Source organism: Hydra viridissima, unplaced genomic scaffold (assembly GCF_058129835.1).
Source record: "Hydra viridissima isolate aposymbiotic clone 2 unplaced genomic scaffold, HvirCarnegie_v1 scaffold_8, whole genome shotgun sequence".
In the NCBI taxonomy this organism is placed as follows: Eukaryota; Metazoa; Cnidaria; class Hydrozoa; order Anthoathecata; family Hydridae; genus Hydra; species Hydra viridissima.
In genome coordinates, this window is record NW_028324307.1 from 7,610,945 (window position 1) to 7,637,265 (window position 26,321).

General features: G+C 27.5%; 1 protein-coding gene across 14 annotated transcripts in view; it reads right to left on the reverse strand.

The window, feature by feature from the left end:
* Positions 1–26,321, reverse strand: part of LOC145186364 (polycystin family receptor for egg jelly-like) — a 52,465-nt gene that overhangs the window by 19,466 nt on the left and 6,678 nt on the right. For 8 of the 14 annotated variants that reach the window (XM_090095772.1, XM_090095781.1, XM_090095774.1 and 5 more), the window contains 17 exons: positions 20,539–20,673; positions 17,437–17,571; positions 14,154–14,288; positions 13,781–13,921; positions 12,021–12,155; positions 11,728–11,862; positions 11,436–11,570; positions 11,145–11,279; positions 10,852–10,986; positions 10,559–10,693; positions 10,268–10,402; positions 9,977–10,111; positions 5,733–5,940; positions 3,146–4,300; positions 2,457–2,540; positions 1,123–1,350; positions 679–955 (listed from right to left, as the gene is read on the reverse strand). In XM_090095772.1, the coding sequence (XP_089951898.1) occupies positions 679–955; positions 1,123–1,350; positions 2,457–2,540; positions 3,146–4,300; positions 5,733–5,940; positions 9,977–10,111; positions 10,268–10,402; positions 10,559–10,693; positions 10,852–10,986; positions 11,145–11,279; positions 11,436–11,570; positions 11,728–11,862; positions 12,021–12,155; positions 13,781–13,921; positions 14,154–14,288; positions 17,437–17,571; positions 20,539–20,673 (3,578 nt within the window). Of the gene's footprint in view, positions 1–678; positions 956–1,122; positions 1,351–2,456; positions 2,541–3,145; positions 4,301–5,732; positions 5,941–9,976; positions 10,112–10,267; positions 10,403–10,558; positions 10,694–10,851; positions 10,987–11,144; positions 11,280–11,435; positions 11,571–11,727; positions 11,863–12,020; positions 12,156–13,780; positions 13,922–14,153; positions 14,289–17,436; positions 17,572–20,538; positions 20,674–21,325; positions 21,483–26,321 lie in introns of those variants that run through there. The other 6 variants (XM_090095783.1, XM_090095776.1, XM_090095775.1 and 3 more) reach the window with 6 other exon arrangements.

A 26,321-nucleotide genomic window follows, 5' to 3' on the forward strand; every position in this document is an offset into this window, starting at 1 on the left:
TTTTCTTAATTAGTTTAACAAAATCATCTCAGCACATTTTAGGAGTTCATTACGTTTAAGGAATATTTTGATATGACAAATTTTAAATTTGTTTCTCATCATGGAGTACATTTACAGTCTCTTTTTTGAATTAAGAATACAATTTTGTTATGGATTCCTAATAAGAACTATTTTTTCAAAACACCTTTTCATACATCCGCTTCAGTTCCATCATTAAACAAAATATATTTTTATAAACACTGACCAGTTGCACTATAAAAACTTTGAATGTTGAGTTTTGCTATAATCATAATACTTTGCAATTTGAATTAATGTAAGAAACCTATTTATAGTGTGATAAACCAACTCTTGAAGCTAATAGTAACTGACAGCAGTCTTACAATGGATAACAAATTGTTTAGAATTGTGACTAAAAGTTGAGAAAAGCCTTAAGTTCTAAAATATGGACTAAACCATCCATTATATCATGAGAGTAATAACTATATTATTGCCCTCATGGTATGGTAGAAATATTGTTTTTTGGATTTATTTCACTTTAAAGTCAATTTTTTCATTGTAAGGTCAATAAAACATTAGATCTAGGAGTTGGATCTAGGAGCTGGTTAGACTTATGCTTTATAATTAAAAAATGTATTTAGATCAAAATTTAAAGAAATTTATGATTTAAAATAAATTTACCTGCACAGTTAGGCTGTCATATTCTGTCATAGTGTTGTATATTCCATTTATTTTAATGTGAATGGTGACAGAAAAGTTTGTGGACTTTTCACCTGCACCCAAAACAAAGCCTATCATACTAGGTTGATCCACAGACTTAGAGTTTAATGTTAAGTAATTATTATTTGCTTCACCATAACCATAATAAAAATGATAATTCAAAATGCTACCATCCAAATCTGTCCAATCTTGACAAACAAGTTTAAACTTTGTCATTATGCTAAATCCATTGTGAGGGCTTAAAAATAATTTAAATATTTGTTAAATAATAAAAATTATTAATCCAAAAATGTAAAATAATAAAATTAGTTGACTAACTTTGTTATTTTACTATTTTAAATGCAAAAATTAAAATGTGTTTTATTGAATTTAGGTCTTAACAGTTACAAAAATAAAAACATTTACTTGACATAGCAAATACCAGGGATAGGAGAAGAACTTGTTTGTTTATTTATTCTAAACAGGGCTTTATAAGAAGATGCTAAGTAACCAATTTCAATGTAAAAGGTGTAATTTTTGGCTTGAAGCAAAACATCACTGTTAATCACAAGAAAAGAACTATCAAATGTGTCATATATCATTTTTCCAGGAGTATCTCCATTTTCCTCTAAAACTTTCCAACTTGCCACAAGTCTAAAATCAAAACAATTTCAAAATAGCTTCTAAAAAAAAAAAACAAGTAACAATTATTAACATAATAGTAAATATTAAAAAAAAAAAAAAAAACTGTTACACAATCATTATAATAGTTTTTTTTTTGCTTTGTAAAATAAATAAGTAAAAAATCCAAAAAAAATCAATAAATGTAATAAACAATCAACATATGTGATGAAAAGACATCTTGTGTAACTTTAAAAATGATGATAAAAAGTATTGCTATCATAATTAATATTCTTAAATTATTTTTTAAAGAAAAGTTGCAAACCAACTTCTAAAACAACTTGAATTAAAATCTTTGGCACAAATATTTTTGTATTAAAAAATTATGAGATTATTTAGTAAGAGATTTTTTATATATAAGACATCCTTATCTAGTAAGAATGTTTTTAAGGTAATTAGCAAATTTAAAAAAACAAGAAAAATAAAATTCAAATGCAGATAACTTTTCTTCTAGACAATGCAGATAACTTTTCTTGTTTATTTAGCCATAAATGTTTTTATTAAATTTCTTTACTTGCGTGTAATTGTTTTGCAAAACAATTACACGCAAGTGAAGAAATTAAAAAAAACAACAAGTCAAACATGCAGACATGTTCAACTTCTTTTTCAACAGACATGCAGACAATATCAAATTTTCTTACAACAATCATAAGATAGTAAAAACAGTGGATTTTATTTTTTTCAAAAATAATTTCATGCTTTACATATACTGTTTTCTTTTTTTTTTTTTTGAAATTAATAAAATCTATCAAAGTTGTGAAATAAATAAAATAAAAATTGAAAAATCATTTAATGGTTTCAAGTTGACTGAAAATACTTTTGAACAACATACTTTGACAACAAAGTATATAAAAAACAAAACTTAAATATGTAAGAAAAGTTTAATTTTATACAAACAATATTATGCAAAAGGAAAACTAGAATTTTAATTTTCATTATTATTTTATAGTTGAAACTTGAGCCATAAGTTTTATAATTATTTTGAAAAACTTATTCAATCTATTTATTTTAGATCAATTTTATTTTTATTTTTTATCAGATAAAGGATTATCTTTTAATGAGAATATTATAAACTTTACCCCTGGTTTCCACAGTCTGAACATTTGTAAAAAAAAACTGTGGGCTCCTGAATATTCAACTTTCTTCCGCAGTTAGTAAAGCAGCTAAATAAAAAAACATTTTTAATGATATTTTCTATTTATAAATTTAAGAACCAAAGAAAATTATCAACGTCAATTACTTTTTTGAAACTAACAAAAGATGAAAAAAAAAAAATTCTTAACTGACACTGACATACAGCATGAAAAAAAAAACATTTACCTATCCATTTCTTAGAGAAAATAAACTTTATAAAACAAGCATTTAAGATTTATACCATAATTATACTGCTATACAAATAAAATTTGTTCAAATAAACTATAATTAGGTCACACAACATATATAAAAAAAATATACAATGGAAACTAATTCAAAGAAAGAAAACCTAAAATAAGAATATCCTACAAGATACAAGAAAATATAATGATACAAAAAGATTTAAAAATATAATAGAAGAAAATATTGTGAGTAAGATAACAATTATCAAAACATTCTTGAATAAATTATCTTTAAAGTAATTATATTTATTTATTTAATACTTGATAAAGTTAAAAACCATTATGCATATAAAACTCATTAATAAGGAAATGATTATAATTATTCTTCTATTTCAAAATAGAAGTCTTCTTATGAAAAATAATTTTACTTTTAGATTAAAAAAATTTCTAACCTCAGTTGAATATCTGGTATGATTTCTTTGCTGAAGAAAATCTCATGTACAAATGAGCCTATCTTAAAATCTTCCCCAATACCTTTTGTACCAACTACTTCAAATCTATATGAAAAACTCTCATAGAACATACCCGTATTAAAAACAACTTCTGGTCCAGTAAGATCTGTCAAATCAACCCATGAACTGTTAAAGCACGTGTTTCCATCAACAGAAGAGTTTGCTGTTTTGTTTAAATGCGCAAAAGCGTATGCCAAATCCGTTGCTAACTGACACCTCCATTTAAACAAAATTCCATCTAACCCAGCTGTTTGATTGTCAGGGTCATAACTGCCATTAGCGTTGATTGTAAAGTTAGCATTGATGCTGTCATTACCAACTTTTTTTTTATAACTAATATTTCGAAAACTTACTCCATTTTCAGCTTCAACAAACAATGGTGACTTTACAACCACAAAGTATGTAGTATAAACAGACTCAATATCACCATAAGTAAATAAAAGTGAAAGAGCATAAGAACCAGCCTGCAGTTGCTGTTTTTTGACAGTGTAAACAACTTTTTGTTTAACAAGAGCTGCTTTACTTTTCAATTCTAATCCAGAACTGGTTAGAGCCCACTCAAAGCTTGATGGCTGTCTCTTGCACTTTTCACTAATTTCATCAACTGAAGCTATGAACGTTTTATCGACACCTTGAAGAAAATAGATTGGGTTTGTTTTTGTTCCGTAGTAAAAGTTAACCATCGGTACAGTACAGTTCCTCACAAGAACATCAATCGATTTGTTGAAAGAATAGACACCGTTACTTGCAACTACCAAAATCACATGTTTTCCAACATCAGAGTATGCATGAGTACAAACAAAAGGTAACAACTTCAAATTGTCTGAAAGATCAAAAGATTCGTTAAATCCATCTCCCCAATCAATTGCATAATGAACATTCCATTCAAAGTCCTGCTTTATATACAGAGATACTTCTTTCCTTTTCAATACCAACAGAGTTCTGTTAATATACATTGTAGAATCTGTAGTTATATTCATTGGTGATAAATAGCAGAACACTATCACACTGACATTTGTAGATATGTTCTCCATTGTGGAATTTTGATTATCTTTGATGAAGACACTGATTTGATACTTTCCACATTTTGAATAACTGCAACAAAAAACCACTTTATCCAAAAAAAAATTTTTTAAAAGAGAAAACATTAACACATGCTCAATGTTAAATAAAATTTTACTTAACAAAATTAGAATGATTTTACTACTTCTACTATTTACGACTATTATTTATATGTAGGAGAACCCAGGGTAAGTTGAAACACTCCCTATATTAGATATTTTTCTCTTCATGTAGCAATAAAAAAAGGAACATTTTTTTTTATACACATTTTCTTTATATAGCTGTGAAAAAGAGAAGATCATTTTATGTATGTATGCATGGATAGATGGATGCATGGATGGTGCTTGATGGATCTTAACCCTAACCACTTTAGCTTTGCCACTGTTACTTTGTTAACTTGTTCCTTTCAACTTGAACCTTTTGTAATATCTGGCAGTAACAACTAAGTACTGTAGTTAAAATCTGTTTTCCACTTCTACAAAAGCATTACTCCATTGTTTATTTTTCATCTCTAATATTTATTAGGTGGAATTCTAGTCCAACTATACTGTTAATATATTTTTGTTTTATAGGCACAAGTTATCTTCAAAAATGATTTTTAATGCTCAACAGTGTGGACACTAAAACAAATTGTTGCATAGAGAAAAAAAAATCAATTGGGAGCCATTACATTTGCTGAAAGAAGATAACTTGTGACTGTAGTCTGATAAAATCAATGCTACTAGGAATTTCATCTTTTTATTTTTGTCTTTGTACAAATAAGACAAGAGAGTATTAAGACAAGAATCCTCACAGCATAAAAGAGAACAATCAAAACTGTTGCAATTAAAAACTGCAATCAATAGTTCATAATTGTTTTAAGACTTAAATGTTGAAAGTTGTTAAAATTTCTTGTTAAATATATTTTGTTGCTGAATTTAGAGATTAATTAAAAAAAAAGAAATTCTGAAAGATATTTTTTTTAAGCTCTGGTTTAATATAAAATTCTGTGGTTTGTTTACCACCAGATGGCTTAGTTTAGCCCATGATTATGATCAACTTACTCTTGAGTTGCAGCAAGTTGAGCCAAAAGAAGTGTTTTTAGAAATGGCCTATTAAAAGGCCATTTATTTACTGCACATTTTTATTTCAGTTAGGTATTTAATATCCTGAACCAAATTAAAAAACTTTTGGTAGACATATCTTGATTTTCCATTACATTTAGGACAATTGAAGTAAAAATGGACTCATCCTACTCCGATTTCAATTTTAAAGCTTCCTTAATAATTACTAATTACTTCAGATTTAAGCAGTTTTTATGTACAGCTAAACCAATAATATTTACAAATCTGGGTATAGAAAAGGTTTTAAAAAAAAAAATCTTTAAAAATCTATTTTCATGATCAAATTTTAAAGCATTTTATTTTATGAATAAAGTGTTTTAAAATACTTATCATTATTAAACAGAATATTTAAAAAACTATACCTGTAAAAAAATGTATAACTGTTGTTGTGGGTATTTGTAATATTTATTATCATAATAACGGGTGAAGATTTGTCACCGAAGTCTAGTTGTAACATTGTGTTTTTCATCATGTTTGATCCATTAAAAACTGTCACAATTGTTTTAAAAGTGTTGTTTACATGAAGGTTTTCTTCAACTAAAAGACTTACATCATTTATGGATGGAACTTCTAAAAACATATTTTAAAAATTAAATAAACTCAAATATGCACAAAAAAGTTCATAGATTGCAAGTATAAAAAAAGAGAACAATAACATCAAGATGGGTAGCAATGTTGAATTTTCTCAGATTTCAAAAGAGAATAATAGCACCCAAGAACATCAAGATGGGTAGCAATGTTGAATTTTCTCAGATTTCAAAAGAGAACAATAGCACCCAAGAACATCAAGATGGGTAGCAATGTTGAATTTTCTCAGATTTCAAAAGAGAACAATAGCACCCAAGAACATCAAGATGGGTAGCAATGTTGAATTTTCTCAGATTTCAAAAGAGAACAATAGCACCCAAGAACATCAAGATGGGTAGCAATGTTGAATTTTCTCAGATTTCAAAATGATGCTTACAAGGTAAAACAAAGATACCTTCAGGATGATCTATGAATAATAAAAAATATTTTGGCTTAGGTTAGACCAAAAGTAAAATATTTAATTGCACATATTCATTGTTGTATTTATTGTTGTACTTAATTGGAACAGAGCTGCTGTTGAATCTCCATGAAATTTTAAAAAAGATACTGAATTTCTATCTGTACTTTTCATAACTGGTAGTTATTAACCTTGGAAGTCATGAAGATGGATTTAGACTAGTTTCTAACTTTTTTTGCTCCAATTAATGATTTTGAAGATGTAGCCGACAGATTCCCAAAGCAGCCAGAAAAATGTTTCAGTAAATTTATTTATATCAGTTTTAAGCATAAAGGAAAAGAATTTATTGGATTCATTTGATGCAAATGAAAATGAAAATCTCAAGAAGTTTTGTGGTTATATTTCTAACGTATTAAAATTCTTTAAAAATAATTTTGTTTTATTTTACATTTTATCACTTAATATTTTTATAAAATACCCCAATTAACAACTGGAAAAAATTTTACATCAATAATTTCTACATCAATAAAGAATGTAAACAAATTGGAGAATAAAATAACCACCTGCTAGAATTGAACCCTCAAATCTTTTAGACTAAAAATTTTCAGTATAACTTATCTATATTTTACCAAATGAAACATTCCTTAGTTCAAAAAGTTGACAAAGCAGAGCACAATTTACATTCTAAGCAATTGTTGATAATAACAATTTGTAGCTCTCTTTACAGTTTAACTTAGAACATTCTTTTATCAGTTCTAATGGGTAACATTCCTGGTAAATTAAATATAAGATCGGAAACAATGAAAATTTAAAATAATTAAATATAAGATTAGAAACAATGTCTTCAAATGTTTAAAAATGAAGACGCACATGAGATATTGAACTAAATTTTCAGGATTAGCTTATCTCATTGATATACACCACAGTTTTACTAAAGTATAAATTTGTCTATGTAATGACATAATTTTTTTTGGTAAAGAATGGCCCACATAATAAATTTTTATGTTAATAAGTTTGCAATTAAACTTTTTTGATATTAAAATATCATTTAAAAAAAATTCATTAAAAACCTTTGCTAAAACAGTGATTTATATTTGATTGTTAATAAAACAGTGATTTATATTTGATTGTGATTCTGCTAGAAGTGTGATTCTGCTAGTAAATAAACTTATAGAATATTTTTTAAAAAGTTTATCAAACTAACTATTTAGTTGATATTCTTATAAAAAAATTATTAAAAATAAATGCTATTAAAAACAGAAAAGTGAATTATAAATGTTATCTTTTAATGATAACTCAAATCTTCAATGTGTCTTCCATTTTGCTATGATGATAAACTATATTGATTAATGAATTTCTGTTGAATTGTTAAACTAAATTACTCAGATTGTCCAGTAAAATTACTTTCACTCAAGATTAAAAATGTGCTTCATAGTTAAATAACGCATGCTTATACAGTATTGGCCATTAATAACAATCCATCATGTTATTGTAGTATGGATATAAGTTTGAAATTACATATTTTAAAAATTAAAAGAGATTTTTTCTTTAACTTTTTTTTATTCAAATAAATCAAATAATTACCATATAAATTTATTATAAAGTAATAATAAATAAAAGAATTAAAAACTGAAATATTGAAATGAAAACAAGTGTTCATATGTATCAAAAAAAAAAAATGTGGCCAAAATAAACAAACCACATCAACAAAATTAGGTAACCATAAGAACAAAAAAAAATTAAAAAACACAAAAAATAAAAAAATAAAAAATTAATATTTTGTTGACAATCCTTTAGCTTTTAAGCATTCATTGAGCCGTTTCGGCATGGAATTCACTAAATTCTGAGTAATATCTTTTGGAACATTTTTTAGTAATTTTGTTACTTCTTCTTTCAGCTGGTCCAGATCTTTTATTTCAATTTTTCCAAGATTGTGGGTTAACCAAGACCACAAATTCTCTATGCAATTGAGATCTGAACTATTAGCAGGCCAAGACATGACTTTAATGATATTTTCTTCAAACTATTGCTTGCAAATCTTATAAGTATGACATGGAGCATTATTTTGTTGGAAGGTAATTCTCGTGTCTTTTCGGAAAATGTCAACAGAAGGCATCAAATAATTATCTAATATGTCTAAATATCTTTGAGAATCAAGCCTTCCATCAAATAGTTTGAAGCAACCGATACCTTTATAATTCATGCAGGCCCAGATGCCTATACTGCCACTACCTTGTTTTGTTCTATACATAGAACAATCTGGGCGCATTTTTTCATGTGGCATTCTTCTCAGCATTACTCGGTTTTTTCTTGAATCAACCTCAATGTTCATTTCATCGCTAAAAAGAACGTTGTGCCACATGCTCTTAGACCAAATTTTATTAGCTAAGTTCCAGTTTTTCCTTGCTTTCTGATGTTTTTTTGATAGACGTGGTTTTTTGCAAGCAGCTCGCCACATGTAATTATGATTTTGTAGTACTCTTCTAATTGTTCGAGCACTAGCAACAACACCAGAAGCTTCCAGCCATTTTCGACTGAGATCAGTAGATGATAACTTTCTATTTTTTTTCACTATGCGAATAATTGAAGGTTCATTTCTTTCATTTGAAATGTTGGGTCTTCCAGGACACGGAAGATTTTCAATTGTATTGTATTCATGATATCGGTTGATAATTCTGCTAACAGTTGCATGTGTTGTATTTAAATGTTTCACAATTTTTCTCATTGAGATGTTTTGTTCATTCATAGCTATGATTTTACATTTTTTCATATTATCAATAGTTTTTCCAGTCATTTTGATTTTTTTATTGCTGAAATGTTGTAGTTAATTAGATACTAATTTTTATATTTCATTTTACACAAACTTTTCAAATATTTATAACAACTTTAAAAAAATTCTCTAACAGTAATTATTAAGTTCGCAAATAAGTTCTAAGTTTTACTCAAAGACAAACGCAATTTTGAAAAAATTTTGAAATAATAGAGTGGATCGTTAATTTTGGCCATTATAATTTTTTTAGATTATGAGGTAAGTGTTAAAAAAACCCAGATAATTAGCGCATCGATTGATACTTTTATGAATACCTATATTTATTTTAAAGAAAATATGATATTCATCAATTTACACTTTTTATATTTGAAATGAGTCAAACAATCATTGATTTATTATCAATCAAAGTCAAATGTTATCAAAAAAATCATTGTGGATTGTTATTAATGGCCAATACTGTATATAAATTAGTAGTACTTTGCAGTTTAGTGGGATTATACCAGAACATATTTCTGTAATATATTTAATTGTATATTATACTAGTTTAGTATTATTTAGCATACTTCAAACTGAAAACAAAATTTATTATTTAAGCTTCTTTACAGATAACTTAAATACATGTTTAAAAAACCTGAGTATAAATATTAGGGCCTACAAAAAACAAATATTTTCACTACAAAACCAAACATGAAACTGCTAACAGACATTCCAAATACAAACACTAACAGATGAATATGGAACTAAAAAATTGCATATAGGTGTATTTAAAAGTACCATTTATGCCAGTGAATAAATAACAAATTGCATGTATGAATATAATTAAATTGTAAGCACAACTAAAATACTCTTACCAATGCAGCTATTTTTATCTGAACTAAGTGCCCATCCATCCATACAGGTGCAAAAATAACTACCATTAGTGTTAACACAAATGCTCTTGCTCCAGTTACAAACAGAACTTCCATTGTAAGCACACTCATCAACGTCTAAAAAACAGTTTTGATAAAACAAATTTTTTACTATTAAATCAAAAGGGAAAATACTAGTAAACATTTCTAATAAAATAACTAGTAAATGAATATTTAACTAATTAACTGCATATACATATTTTATAATTGTGTGCATGACTAAAATACTCTTACCAATGCAGCTATTTTTATCTGAACTAAGTGCCCATCCATCCATGCAGGTGCAATAATAACTTCCATTAGTGTTAACACAAATGCTCTTGCTCCAGTTACAAACAGAACTTCCATTGTAAGCACACTCATCAACGTCTTAAAAACAGTTTTGATAAAACAATATTTTTACTAACAAATCTTAAGGGAAAATACTAGTAAACATTTCTAATAAAAAAACTAATGGATGAATATTTAACTAATTAACTGCAAATGCATATTTTGTAATTGTGTGCATAACAAAAACATCCTTACCGATGCAGCTTTTTTTAACTGAACTAAGCATCCATCCATCCATGCAGGTGCAATAATAACTACCATTAGTGTTAACACAACGGCTCTTGCTCCAATTACAAATGGAACTTCCATTGTAAGCACATTCATCAATATCTTTAATAAAAAATAGCAAAAAACTAATATTTTTACTACTAAATCTTAAGGGAAAATACTAGTAAACATTTCTAATAAAATAACTAGTAAATGAATATTTAACTAATTAACTGCATATACATATTTTATAATTGTGTGCATGACTAAAATACTCTTACCAATGCAGCTATTTTTAACTGAACTAAGCATCCATCCATCCATGCAGGTGCAATAATAACTACCATTAGTGTTAACACAAAGGCTCTTCCTCCAATTACAAATGGAACTTCCATTGTAAGCACATTCATCAATATCTTTAATAAAAAATAGCAAAAAACTAATATTTTTACTACTAAATCAAAAGGGAAAATACTAGTAAACATTTCTAATAAAATAACTAGTAAATGAATATTTAACTAATTAACTGCATATACATATTTTATAATTGTGTGCATGACTAAAATACTCTTACCAATGCAGCTATTTTTATCTGAACTAAGTGCCCATCCATCCATGCAGGTGCAATAATAACTTCCATTAGTGTTAACACAAATGCTCTTGCTCCAGTTACAAACAGAACTTCCATTGTAAGCACACTCATCAACGTCTTAAAAACAGTTTTGATAAAACAATATTTTTACTAACAAATCTTAAGGGAAAATACTAGTAAACATTTCTAATAAAAAAACTAATGGATGAATATTTAACTAATTAACTGCAAATGCATATTTTGTAATTGTGTGCATAACAAAAACATCCTTACCGATGCAGCTATTTTTAACTGAACTAAGCATCCATCCATCCATGCAGGTGCAATAATAACTACCATTAGTGTTAACACAACGGCTCTTGCTCCAATTACAAACAGAACTTCTACTATAAGCACACTCATCAATATCTTTAAAAAAAGTAGCAAAAAACTAATACTTTTACTATTAAATCTTAAGGGAAAATACTAGTAAACATTTCTAATAAAATAACTAATGGATGAACGATTACCTAATTAACTACAAATGCATATTTTATAATTGTGTGCATAACAAAAACACTCTTACCGATGCAGCTATTTTTATCTGAACTAAGCATCCATCCATCCATGCAGGTGCAATAATAACTACCATTAGTGTTAACACAAAGGCTCTTGCTCCAGTTACAAACAGAACTTCCATTGTAAGCACACTCATCAATATCTTTAATAAAAAATAGCAAAAAACTAATATTTTTACTACTAAATCTTAAGGGAAAATACTAGTAAACATTTTTAATAAAATGACTAATGGATGAATATTTAACTAATTAACTGCATATACATATTTTATAATTGTGTGCATAACTAAAATACTTTTACCAATGCAGCTATTTTTATCTGAACTAAGTGCCCATCCATCCATGCAGGTGCAATAATAATTACCATTAGTGTTAACGCAAATGCTCTTGCTCCAATTACAAAAGGAACTTCCATTGTAAACACACTCATCAACGTCTTAAAAACAATTTTGATAAAACATATTATTTTTACTATTAAATTTAATGGGAAAATAATTGTAAATATCTCTAATCACATAACTAGTGGATGAATATTTAACTAATTAACTGCATTTATACATATTTTATTATTGTGTGCATGACTAAAACACTCAAAGCAAATTCGGCTAAACTTATCTGAACTTAGAAACCATTCATTCACACAGGTGAAGCAATAACTTCCAATAGTGTTAACACAAAGACTTTTGTTCCAGTTAAATAAAACTCTTCCATCACAAGTGCATTCATTAATATCTTTAAAAAAAGTTTTAAATGTTTTATACAGTTAAAAATTTATAGGAAACTTATCAGGGTTGTCTTAAAAAATAAATCTTGAAATAATAATGTGGTACCCTTTTAATTTGTTCCAATTATAGAAAAGAAAACTGCATAAAATCACTACCAATCAAAATCATTTAGACTTGGCCCTCTTGCCTTAAAATTTGAGTGATACACTCCAAAAACCTTTGGTATTATGTAGTATAATGATTTTTGATTCATTAATGTAAAAATTAAATCTTGCTACTATGTAAAAAGCAAATTATTAGGGCTGCATTTAAAAAGACCTCAATTGACATTTCCACAGGACAAGAAATCCTGGTAGTTTGTGAACTGTGAAAGTCCTAGAAGCTTCTCAAATGTATCAGTGGAATCCTTAGTGCCAACATTTCACTCTGACATCTTGGAATTGGCTTAAATTTATTTACAAGCTGAACAGCAAGAGAAGTCTTTGAGCTTTTAGTTGGGTTTTTTTGGAGATGTTCCTATTTTGGGATAGTTTTCAAGCCACCATTTTATGACTGCTTTGGAAAAACAAGAAACTCACACACCAGTTTAAACTCAGAAACATTTCATGCTTTCCAAGCTCTTAAACACTTCTTGCATAACCATCTCAAAGAATATATAAAAATATCTTATTTCAGTTTAAAAAAAATCAAGTTTATTTTAAAATTTTGTGATAACTATAATTATTGATACTGAAACAGCAGGGGGAATTTTTTGACATTATTTACTGTTCATAATTAAAACTTTTAAGTAACATAAATTGAAATCAAAACAAACAAAAAAAACAATGCAATAGTTTTTAAATGAAGTAAATCCCCACCTCCACCTCACTACCACCCATTTACCTCCACCCACAACCACCCACAACCACTGACAAATACCAACTACCCAACACCACATATCCCCACCCACAGGAGCAATAATAACCATAACTAATAATACAAAGGCTGTTACTCCTTCAGCATAAAGAACTTCCATTATAAGCATTTTAAAAGCCTTAAAGTAGTTTCTAGTATTAACAACTGAAAAAGTTAAATAAAATAAAAAAAAGAAAATTAAAATATTAAAAACAAAAATGATAATAATAATAACAACAAAAATAATAATAATAGTAACAATAATAATGATAACAATAATAATAACAATAACAAAAATAATTATAGTAACAATTACAATAATAATAACAATTACAATAATAATAACAATATTAATAACAATAGCAATAATATTAACAATAACAATAATGATAACAATAATAACAACAACAACAATAACAATAATAATAATTGTACAACATACTCATACTAATGCAGCTGTTTTTATCTGAATTTAACACCCATCCTTCCATGCAGGAGCAATAATAGCTACCATAAGTATTAACACAAAGACTTTCATTCCAGTTACATAAAGAACTTCCATTGTAAGCACACTCATCAATATCTTTAAAAAAGTATCAAAAAACCAATACTTATATTCATCTCAACAAGAAACTGCTAATAAATCTTTAATACAAACATTAGTGGATGATTTTGTACCATTTATAATTGTGTAAGAGTCCACCCATTTTGTATGTTAAATAATGTTTTTAAATATAAACACTAATGGGTAAATATGTAACTAATAAATTGCATTATATATTTTATAATAATGTGTATGACTAAAATACTCTTACCAATGCAGCTATTTTTATCTGAACTAAGTGCCCATCCATCCATGCAGGTGCAATAATAACTACCATTAGTGTTAATACAAAGGCTTTTGCTCCAGTTACAAAAGGAACTTTCATTAAAAGCACACTCATCAACATCTTAAAAAGTATCAAAAAACCATATGTTCCTGTTGCATTAAGAAAATTCATAAGTGTGCTCATCATCATCATATATATATACACACACACATATATATACATATATATATATATACATATACATAAACATATACATATAAATATACATATACATATATACACACACACACACACACACACACACACACACACACACACACACACACACACACACACACACACACACCTACACACACATATTAGGGTTATGACTTTTTGACTTTTTTAAAAAAAATTAATTTCCTGTTTCATTAATTGATGAACTTTTGTTGGAAAACATTGAGAACATGTTCAATTCCTCTCAGTTGTAAAAAAAGGTCACCCCGCAATTAAAATTACAATTTGTCCTTTATTTAAGCTTGTTACTGCCACTACTAATATGTGTAGCTTTGCTGCAAATCATTTAAAACTTGTATAGATTAGAAGTGTTTAGAACTTTAGAATATTTTGGAAAATTCTAGAATATTTTAGACAACTTTAGAACATTCTGGTATAATTAAGAATATTCTAGAACAATTTAGAACATTCCGGAACAATTAAGAATATTCTAGAACAATTTAGACTGTGTATATATACCTGCTTATCTAACTTTATAGTTATTACAGAAACAACATATGGCAATGTACAAGCCTAGAGATAGTGGCATTCAGAAGAACAACAATGTCTGGACCAATAATCTGGCAAAATTTGAAGACTCTCATGAAAGAAGAAGAATGGTCCGTTTGGAAGAATATTCACTTGAAGAAAAGTTTAGAATGCCTCTTCAAAAGCAAATTATCAGATGCTACCATTTCCTTGGACCAAAAATCAAAGGAAGAAAGGAGCAAATAGTGGAAATTTCCAAAGAAGTCACCAACTTCAAGTGGAAAGCAAGGGAACAGTGGGGTACTCTACAGGCCAAGTGGCCAGTAAAGAAACAATCCATCCCTCTTAAAGACAAAAACTTTCTAATGGGTCATCCAACTCATCATCTTACTATCCTGGTTTTAGTGATTCTGACTATGAGGCTGACGATGGTGAATATGAAAATGACAAAGAAGATGACACTTCTCCTGCACCAAGCAGAAAACATAAAAGCAAAATTGCAGTCAACTTGGTGACCTACACAAGAGTATCAAAAAACAAAGCTGCTAACATATGCAAGCAATTGGCTCGTGAAGGCATTGGCATCCCAACTCCATGTCAATCATCTATTTACAAGCCAACAATCAAAGAGGCAATCAAGCTGAAAAAAGAAATGATTGAAAAGTTACATATGAAAAGTTGGTCCTTACACTTTGATGGCAAGCACATCAATGGAATCAATTATCAAGTGGTCATCCTTAAAAATGAAAGAAGAGAAATCAAATTGGATGTCCTGGGTTTGGTAGATAGCAGGGCAAAAACTATTGCTGAAGGGATCTTTAAAGTCCTCAATGAATTTCACCAATGGAATTCAATACATATGTCTTTTGCAGATACCACCAGAGTTAACACTGGAAAAAAGAATGGTGTTGTTGTAATATTGCAACGAATGTTCACAGAGAAACGCATCAACAAACCTCAGTTTATCAGTTGTCAACACCATATATTAGATAGAATCCTCCATTTGGTGATGGACGAAGAACTTGGAAGTAAAACACAACCACCAAACATAGAATATCTATTTGTATCTCAACTGTTGAAGGAGTACAAACAACTGAAAACACAGTTTGATAACAGAAGAGAAGTAATTCTCTAACATCAGGCTGGAGAGATGATATGAAATTTTTATTTCATTTCACTCAAGTGTTTCGATTTTTTGAGGAAAAGATTTCATTGATCAAGTTTCAGAAATTTCCATTGATCAGGTTTCAATGCGAAGTGGAATAGCAGAGCTATACTAGCAATCCTGGCCTTTATTTTAATTCCTTCAACAAGGACAGTTCTGCAGAGAGTCGATTTATTTTGTATGGCTGGGCAGACCATTGGTTTACAGACCAACTGTATAACGAAAACAACTCTAATACTTGGCTGAAGTGCTGAATCCATACAAAAAGGCTTTAAGCTCTTTAAAAAATCACAGTAAGGGAGAGTCATCCATACTACAGATCCCCAGAAGTTATCAATGCGCAGAGCGCACAATCAAAGTAATGGAGGAAATACATTCTTCATGCAAAAATAAAGACAAATTGCACCTTCTATTCCTTCTATTCAACAAGCAAGAGCAAGAGCAAGAGTAACAGTCTGAGTCAATTTATTGTATTACATGACTACGACATTTTAAATACATTTGAATATAATAGTACTTATGTTAAAATCAATTTTTCAATGGCAGGGTGAACTTTTTTCAAAAGATATGCAAATAATAGTTTATTTCATGCTTTTTAGCTAAAAGTTCATCAAACTACAGTATAGGAGCATGGGGTTGAATAAAAGTCATAACCCTTATATATATATATATATATATATATATATATATATATATATATATATATATATATATATATATATATATATATTTATATATATATATACCATTATATTATTAGGTAATATATGGCTGATGATTGCCGTTAGGCATGAAACTTAAAGTTCCATAATAAAAGTTTTTTTCTTTATCATTTTTAATTGTAATTATAAATCGCTCTGTTTTGAAATTTATATATAATCAAAATAAATTTCCTAAACATCGAGCACTTTTCAACAAACAAGAGCTTTGTATATATATTTATATATACATACATAAATATATATACATATATAAATATATATATAAACTATATATATATTTATATATATATAAATATATATTTATATATATTATATATATATATATATATATATATATATATATATATATATATATATATATATATATATATACTTTGTATATATATATATATATATATATATATATATATATATATATATATATATATATATATACTTTGTATATATATATATATATATATATATTTATATATTTTTATATATATATATAAAATCTTTATTAAACAACAAAATTTTACTAGATTTAACTAGAAACTAAAAATAAAATACAGATTACTTTTTGAGCAGTGTGTGCATGTATAGATAATATACTGCAATAAATATTACTAAAAGTTAATTATACTTAAAATACTCTTACCAATGCATTTTTCCCCCTCTGAATTCAGAACCAATCCAAGCGTGCAGGAGCAATAATAGCTACCATAAGTATTAATACAAAGGCTGTCATTCCAGTTACATAAAGAACTTCCATTGTAAGCACACTCATCAATATCTGGGGAAAAGTAAATTTGTTTATTATTGTTAACTGTTTAATACTATATATATATATTAAATATATATATATATTAAATATATATATATATATATATATATATATATATATATATATATATATATATATATATATATATATATATATATATATATATATATATATATATATATATATATATATATATATATATATATATATATATATATATATATATATATATATATATATATATATATATATATATATATATATATATATATATATATATATACTCTACATAGTGAGAATGTTATGGGATTGATTGAAAACTTTTTGGAAAACTTTTGATGTTGAGAATGAGGGAAAAATTATATATTGATAACTTGTTTGTTAGATTATATTTTGAAAAAACAAAAGGGTAAAACAGCTGTTTTATATTCACAGAGATAACTTTTGAATGGAGCATGCCATGGGGTTGATTGAGGATTTTTTGGAAAGATTTAAAAGAGAAGTTTATGAAAAAACAAAAAAGTTCAATAACAACTTAGTTAGGTCTTATTATGAAAGAGCAAAAAAATTTAAGTATGAGATTTGATTTTTTAATTGGTTTAACAATAATTCATGTAAAAATCTATAATTATGATTATATTTTTTGTAATATAAATATATAGATAACATGTATATAAATAATAGCAATAAAAAATTAAAAAAGAAGTATAAAAATATATCAAATTTATTATAGGTAAACATTTAAAAATATGTTTTCTTTAGATAAAATGTCACCATGGACTTTTTTTTTATGGCAAAATCTATCAGAATCTTATCTTTCATTACAGAATTTGCAAAACCATTTTGTCTTGTATTGCTCTTCACAAATAATTAGATCAGATGATATCCACTTACTGTGTCTGTTAAATTTAAAATTTGGGTGTTTGAGAATTGAGTCCTTTTTTATCTTAACATTTTATTGTTACCTTTTTACACTGACTTAATAAGATTTCCAATACCACTTTCCTTGTTATCTAATATAAGCTTCCATGAACAAACAATAAGTTTGTGCAGTGGTGGTGTTATACTGATCCAATATCCAAGTAGATTTATTCTTGTAACACTAGGAAATTCACTAATCAGGAATGAATAAAAATTCACATTAACTTTCCTTTTTGAAGAAAATACTCTAATTATTACTGAAAGCATCAATCCAGTGAAATTTTGTATGCAATATGAGTTGCAGCTGTGCATAATAAAATCCCTGTTTGATTTTTTCTGAAAGCAAATCATGAGCTATACTGCCAGTTGTAATTATTCCTCCTTTTCCAGAAGCATCAGGATATTGCCATTTTATATCAGTTTTTTTTATTATATATATTAAAAATATTCAAAGTTTTTATAATCTATTTGTAAATAAAGTTATAAAACAAACCTTTTACTGATGCAAAATTTCTTTTATTGAATGTTTAAATTATTTTTATTGAATGTTTAAATTATTTTTATTGAATGTTTAAATCATGACAGTAATTTTTACTACTTGGGTAGGCTTATATTCATTTTCTAAGTCAGGACAATTCAGATAAAAAGAATCTATTTACCTTTTTTTATACCAATTCAAAAATATATAGGTTTACTATTCCCAACTTAATTTTTATGATTCTCATATGTGATAACATACTAGTTTAAAAACATTGAAATTTTCCTAAATTCTAGTTGATTTTTAACAGAGATGTTGTTAGAATTTTTTTTCAGATTTCTTGTGATGAAAAATTATAAATTTTTATAACCTGCAGTGTAAATATGTGTTCTATATACCATTGTATTAAAAGCTCTGATTCTATAATGAATCAATCTACATATTTACCCAAAAAGTGATTTTAAGCAATAATTTTAAATTGTTCCTCTTTTTTGAAGCAAAAGGCATTTCTCAAACAATAATATTTTCGGAATAAAATATGCTATTGAATTATTTATTTTTTTATGAGTTGGAAAGTTATTTGGTTTTTAGTAACAACTAACATAAATTTAGTTTTTTTTGTCCGCTATATCCATTATTTGGCCTAATGTAAGGTGGGCAAACTTGTACAGCCTGATTTAAAAAGTATACTTCTTTTTTTTTTTTTTTTTAAGGTATAGAGGTTTATAAAATTAATAAGGTTAATAAAATTTGTCTTTATATTCAGTGAAGAATGTTTCAAAATTGTTGAATTTTATTTTTATTTTAATTGTTGAATTTTATTATTATTTGAATTTTTGTTTCTGAATTTGTTACAACAACAAAAAATAGTCAGCATTTTAATGCAAACATGATAAGAAACCAAAGTCTTGAGAAGCAGGGTGTAGTATGTGATATGGAATAAACAAATATTAATTAGTATTTTTGCATTGATGATCAGTCATCTCCAGAAAAGTGCTACAATGCATTTTTCAGTTATTTTTAAAAAGATCAAATAAATAACACTGTCTGAAAAATGTAAAACATTTTAAAAATATGTCAATTTTATGTATTTAAAATCAGTCAGTTTAAGTTGACCTACTCTGTATATATTAAGGTAAAGTATAAGGCGCTTTATTGCATAGACCAAATCCAGTCTGGTATAGCCACTGTGATTTTATTTTTTTTTAAGATAATTGAGGTAAGTGGAGGAAATAAGAATATAGATGCTACTACTCTTCAGATATTGATTCTTTGGAATGTCAAAGACTGTTATGAACCTATTATCACATGAAAATTAACTTAAGCTGAGATCAGTTGGTTTATTGAAAAACCATTCCAGGTTAACATTTACACTCAATCAACAGATTATTACATCGTGTTTTCGAAAAGAAGAATTTTATGAAAAGAAAGAATATTATGCATAATCTTTAAATGATGTAATATGCTTTTTTTTTAATTTGAATCAAATAAAAAAAAGTATATTACATTATTTAAAGATTATGCATAATATATTATATATAGTATTCTAGAAAACAACAACTATAAATTACTCTTACCAATGCAGCTTTTTTTATCTAGGCTTTGAACCCATCCATCAAAACAGGAGCAATAATAGCTACCATAAGTGTTAATACAAAGGCTGTTACTCTTATTGCATATAGAGCTTCCACTACTAGCACACTCATCAATATCTTGAGAAAAAATGAATGTCTTTGCAACTAAATACTCAATATTACAACACAATTATGTAGATTATATTGAGAGTACATGCTGCATCATAAACACATAATTTGCATAAGCATACACAAAAATACTATTATTAATTAATATTGTTATCATTATTATTGTTGTTGTTATTGCTATTGATATTACTATTGTTATTATTAGTAATTTTGTTAACAATTTAGAATTTTTATTACAGGTCGTTTTTATTATCGAAAAACATTTTTTGAGAAAGCTGGTTTTATTGACTTTTACAGGCTCAGTATCAAGTTTTTCACATTTTTAAATTATTTAAGAAATCTAGTTTCATGCGGATGAGTATGAAAATTTTTAGAATCATTTTAATGCATCAACTAAAACTATGCATAGATTTAAAATAGAGCAGATTTCGAGTAAAGATTTTTATGTATGAATTTTAAGTTGATTTAAAAATTTTTGGCTCATATTTTAGCATAAAAACAAAAAGTTATAAAAAAATATTTCACTATGATATGCTTTTTCAAAACTTTTCCTTGTGAATCATAAGCTAAACGTATTATTTTTAAGTGATTAATATAGGTTATATGCAATTAGCATTAAAAAAAAAACGTGCACATGGTGTTTTTTTTTATTTTCTTTTACCTTGATTGCCCAATTTATTCAGTTAATCAGAACATCCGATAACAAGATTATAAACTTGTAAAAAGGTCTATTAAACTAATCATTAGTGGATTTTTTTAAAATTGTGTCTTCTGTTGTTGTAAATATCAGTTTATCATATTATTGGTTTTTATGACATAAGTTAAAAAACCGCATGTTAAAAAATAGGAAACGTCGACTGGAATGACTTTGGTCACTTTTTGTGATTTTGTTTCCCTGCAAATTATTTCTTTTGTTACAGTGTTTAAGTTCTCAGAAAAAAATGTATAAGGTATTAATTTGTTAAAAGAGACAAAACAAAACAAACAGTAATAGCAAGTAAAACGCAATTTTGTTGAAATCTTTTCTGATCGCTTAGTACAAGGTTAATTTCGAGCTTATTTTAGACGTCTTGCAACTTTTTCTCTGATCTTCTAAGATGAAAAACTTTTACCATAATAATCTTGTTAAAATACAATAACATGAAGAATCTTATTATTTCTTAATTAAGTTGCGGTTTTACAAAGTTGGTCTTGATTTATTTAAGCCTTTACAAGACAAGACCGAAATGATCTTGTGTCGCTCAGTCTTGTCTCGTTAAATATTTCTAAAGGTGAGTTACCACTCATCCGTTTTAATTACGGAAAAGGGAAAGGGATGGGAAAGTTGACGTGAGCATGCGCAGTGATTAATTTTCAAAATTAAATTATAAACTGCGCATGCTCACATTATTAATTTTCCCATCCATTTCCCTTTCCCGTACCTAAAACAGATAAGTGGAAACTCACCTTAAGGGGCTGTTTATATGAAAAGCAGGCTAGCTCGTTTGCAGGGTTAGCCCGTTTACCGAGATCTCGACGTCGTCCTTATTTCAACTTCAAACTTTATTTTGCGTTTATATGAGCAAGGACGTTTTAATAAATGGACGTTCAACGCATTGTTAAAGATCAAAGGTGCCGCCAATTAGCCAAAATCTATGCGTGTTACCGTCAATTTTTTTAATTCATGGTACAGATATTCCGACTTATTTTGACAGAAATTTGACTACCCGTCAAATTTCTGTCAAAAAACCTTCCTCAGTAAACCCATTACAATTAAGCATTTACTGAAGCTTATGGTTATAAAAGACAAAAAAATTAATCAAGAATAGTTCGCAAATCTGAAAAAGGTTGATTTGAGCTATGAACTTTGCTTAATAAAAATTTAACTGTGTTTAAACTTTGACGTCTAAAACTAGGCTTTTGCAAAAAGCCACTGTTTGGTATACCAGAATGGATAGAGTAAAGTGAAATAAATTTTCTTTGTTAAATTAAAATTGCTATGACATAGTTTAAAGGTCAAATAAGAGATTTTCAGTGTCCTTTTCACCCCACTCTCAGATAATGCTCCTCACTTTGAGGTTCAATTCAGAGAGTATTTCTTATTTTTGTCGGAAATGTCGAACTTATTTGCCTCGCTTTATTTTTTCTCTTGAATTTGTTTTTTTGTTTTTTTTCGCGAACGTCCTAGTTATAAATTTTCTTATTTTCGATACCTAAATCGCATTTTGTCTAAAGGTATTATAACTAAAAGCATCTTAAAGTTCATAAAAAACTATTGATTTCAGAAGTTGGAAAGAAATATTAAGTATGTATTTTTAATGAGCATTTTTAAACAGTCAGCCATGTAAAGCTTCTTTAACTTATAATGATCTTATTATTTTTATTGTTATTGTTGTTACTAATAGTAACAATATGATAATAAAAATAATAAGACCATACCTTTCGTTGCATATTCTTGAGCCTTCTACAAGTGATGTACAACCTTATTTTTAACCTTTTCTAGATATATCAAAAGAAGTAATCTTATATTCCAATATATTATCTCATTACTGGATAAATAATGAGTCTTCTTTAGGAATATTTAAAACATTTATGCGGAAAGTATGGCTGCATAATAAAACAGGATAGTCACTGTCAGTTAAAACCTGTTGTTATCTTTAAACAAGCAAATCTTAGTTTTTACAAGCTGGATATAACCTCAGACAATCAAAAAGTTCATCCTGAATATTTATGCAAATCATGTTACATGGTCTTATGCAGGCTAGATTTAAATTCAAAAAAAGGCTTTGAAGCTGAGAGGAATGATAAATTCTTCACTTTTTCTGAACACACAGAAACCTGTGATGTATGTAACACACTCACAAGATTTGGAAGAAATAAAAAAAGTACATATGATAATCTGTTGTACCTTTGACCACGTTGTACCTTTAGTCACTCTGTCCTTTTGGCCGACTATTATCATTTTGCAAAAACTTGAAGTGTCATTTGAAATATTAGTCCATGACAACTCTTTTTACCTTAAAATATCATGGTTGGGGAAGATTGTGTTGATACACAAGAAATTATAAGTTTTAGCTCTTAAAAAGTAAATATTTATGTTTATCTTATTTTGATAACAAAACTGTCATAAATAGTTGGTTGGTTAATGTATGATATTATTAACATTAAACAACATCTTTTTTTTATTATGGAGAAGTTTAGATGATTATTTTTAACCCTAAATGGGGTTTGAGATGATAATTGTTGAAGAAACCCATCTATTGTACCTTTGACCAGCGTAGGACGTACCTTTGACTGGTTCGTACTGCGCTTTAATTTTTTGCGAACTTTAAGAGGACACTTTTATGAAAATTTTCATCAAATTTATCAGACAGCTGTACGGGGTATTGTTCTTGCATGTAAAAATCAGGGAAAAACGTATTATTACTTTCTTGCTGGTATTTTGAAAGTTTTAAATATGATATAAGTGATCCAATATTAACAAATTATAATTTTATTTACAAACTATCTTTTACATATTTCTATATCTTATGCATTGTGTTTTAATTAATTTATTGATAAATAAGAGTAAATTTTACACTTGACACACAATCCATCATTGGAATGTATATTTTTATGTACTTATAATGCTTGATAATCAGTTTTGATAATTAAGTTATTTGGCAGCTGTAGCAACTTGGTAGTTAAGTTGATTATAGAGTTGTACTTGGTTTCTGTACAGCAATAAGGAAGTAAGAGCAAATAAATATATAATCATTTCTGTTAATATGTTTTAATCTTAAGATACCAAGGAGTAAGGTTGGTGTTTTTCATAAGAAGATTTGCAAGAAGGATATGTTTGATGCAGTGAATTTTGTTCTTCAACAAAAAATGAGTTTAAGTAAAGCAGTAAGACATTGGAACATTAAAAAATCAACTTTGATATTTCAGTTAAAGCAGTTTAAAAAATCTGGAAGAACCCAGTATTCATATTCACATAAGAAACCAAAAAATGTATTCTCAACAAAAGAAGAATTAATTTTGGTAAAATACTTGGCAGATGCTGCAAATATGCATTATGGGCTTACATTAAAGCAAACCAGATTCTTTGCATATGAGTATGCTTTAGCAAACCATAAAAAAATTGAAACTTCATGGATAAAGAATAAATTTGCTGGTGAACAATGGCTACATGATTTTCAGAAAAGATACAATGATAAGTTATCCCTACGTAAACTGTAGCCAACAAGTCTTGGTTGATCTTCTGCATTCAATAAAGAAACTGTAAGAATTTTAAAAATTATAAAAATGTTTTAAAAGATTATCATTTTGAGCCATCAAACATTTGGAATTGTGATGGAACAGGAATTACCACAGTTCATGTACTAGCCCCAAAGGGCAAAAAGCAAATAGGGAGTATCCAAGCCCCAAAGGGCAAAAAGCAAATTGGGAGTATGACTAGTGCAGAACGAGGCAATAATGTAACATTGATTGCAGCCATTAATGCTACTGGAAATAGCATTCCACCATTACTTGTATTTCCGCGTGCAAAATTTAAGGACTACATGTTGAATGGTGCTCCTTCTGGAAGTGTAGGAGCAGCTAATAAGTCTAGATAGTCAAATGAAGTCATTTTTCTGCAATTTCTTGAGCATTTTATTAATAATGTACGACCTTCGGTAGAAAAACCAGTTCTTTTATTAATGGATAACCATGAAAGTCATGTTAACATTTCTATTATTGAATTAGCTAAAAGATCGGGCATAATTTTAATGACATTTCATCCTCACACAACCCACAAAATGCAACTCCTTGATCGTGATGTTTTTGGTCCATTTAGAATATTTTATAATAATGCCATGAATAATTGGATGATATCACCAGGAAATGCTGGTAAACCAGTTACAATTTATGATATATCTTACCTTGTTAGTCAAGCTTATCCTCGTGCTTTTGTACCAAATAATATTGTTAACAGTTTTAAATTTACTGGGTTTTTTCCTTTTAATGAAAATATTTTTACTGAAATTGACTTCTTAGCTGCAACTGTTACTGATAGGCAAATAGTGGATACTAAAACTTGCATTTCTAATGATAGCAATGAGGTTGAAACCACTCCTGGCAATTTACCATCAACATTGGAAATTGTTTCACCTGAAATAATACAACCTCACCCAAAAATCAAATTAAGAAAGGCAGCTATTACAAAAAGGCGTAAGGGAAAATCACACATTTTAACTGATACACCTGAAATGAAAGTTATTTTACATTCAAAATCTAATAATGAACAATGTCAAAAACCTTTTTCAAGACCAATAAAATCCATGGCAAAACAGATTATTTTTAATCAACATTCTGACACAAGTTTAAATAATGAAAGTTTTGATGAAATTGATTTTGGAATAAATATACTTGACAATAAATCAGAAAATAGTGAAATTGTTTCAGGAAGTTTCTTACTTGTCAAGTTAAGTGAAAAGAAATACTCTAGACATTATGTGGCAGAAGTTATTGAAGTTGTTGGTTTAGTTTACAAAGTTAAGTATCTTAAGAAATCAGGAGACAATAAATTTATACGAGAAGATGACAATATTTATGATGTAGAACTTGAAGATATTATAATGAAAGTTCCACCACCAAGTGTTGGTCATGGATCATCTAGACGTCAGTATCTTATGTTTGATGTTGATCTGACATCT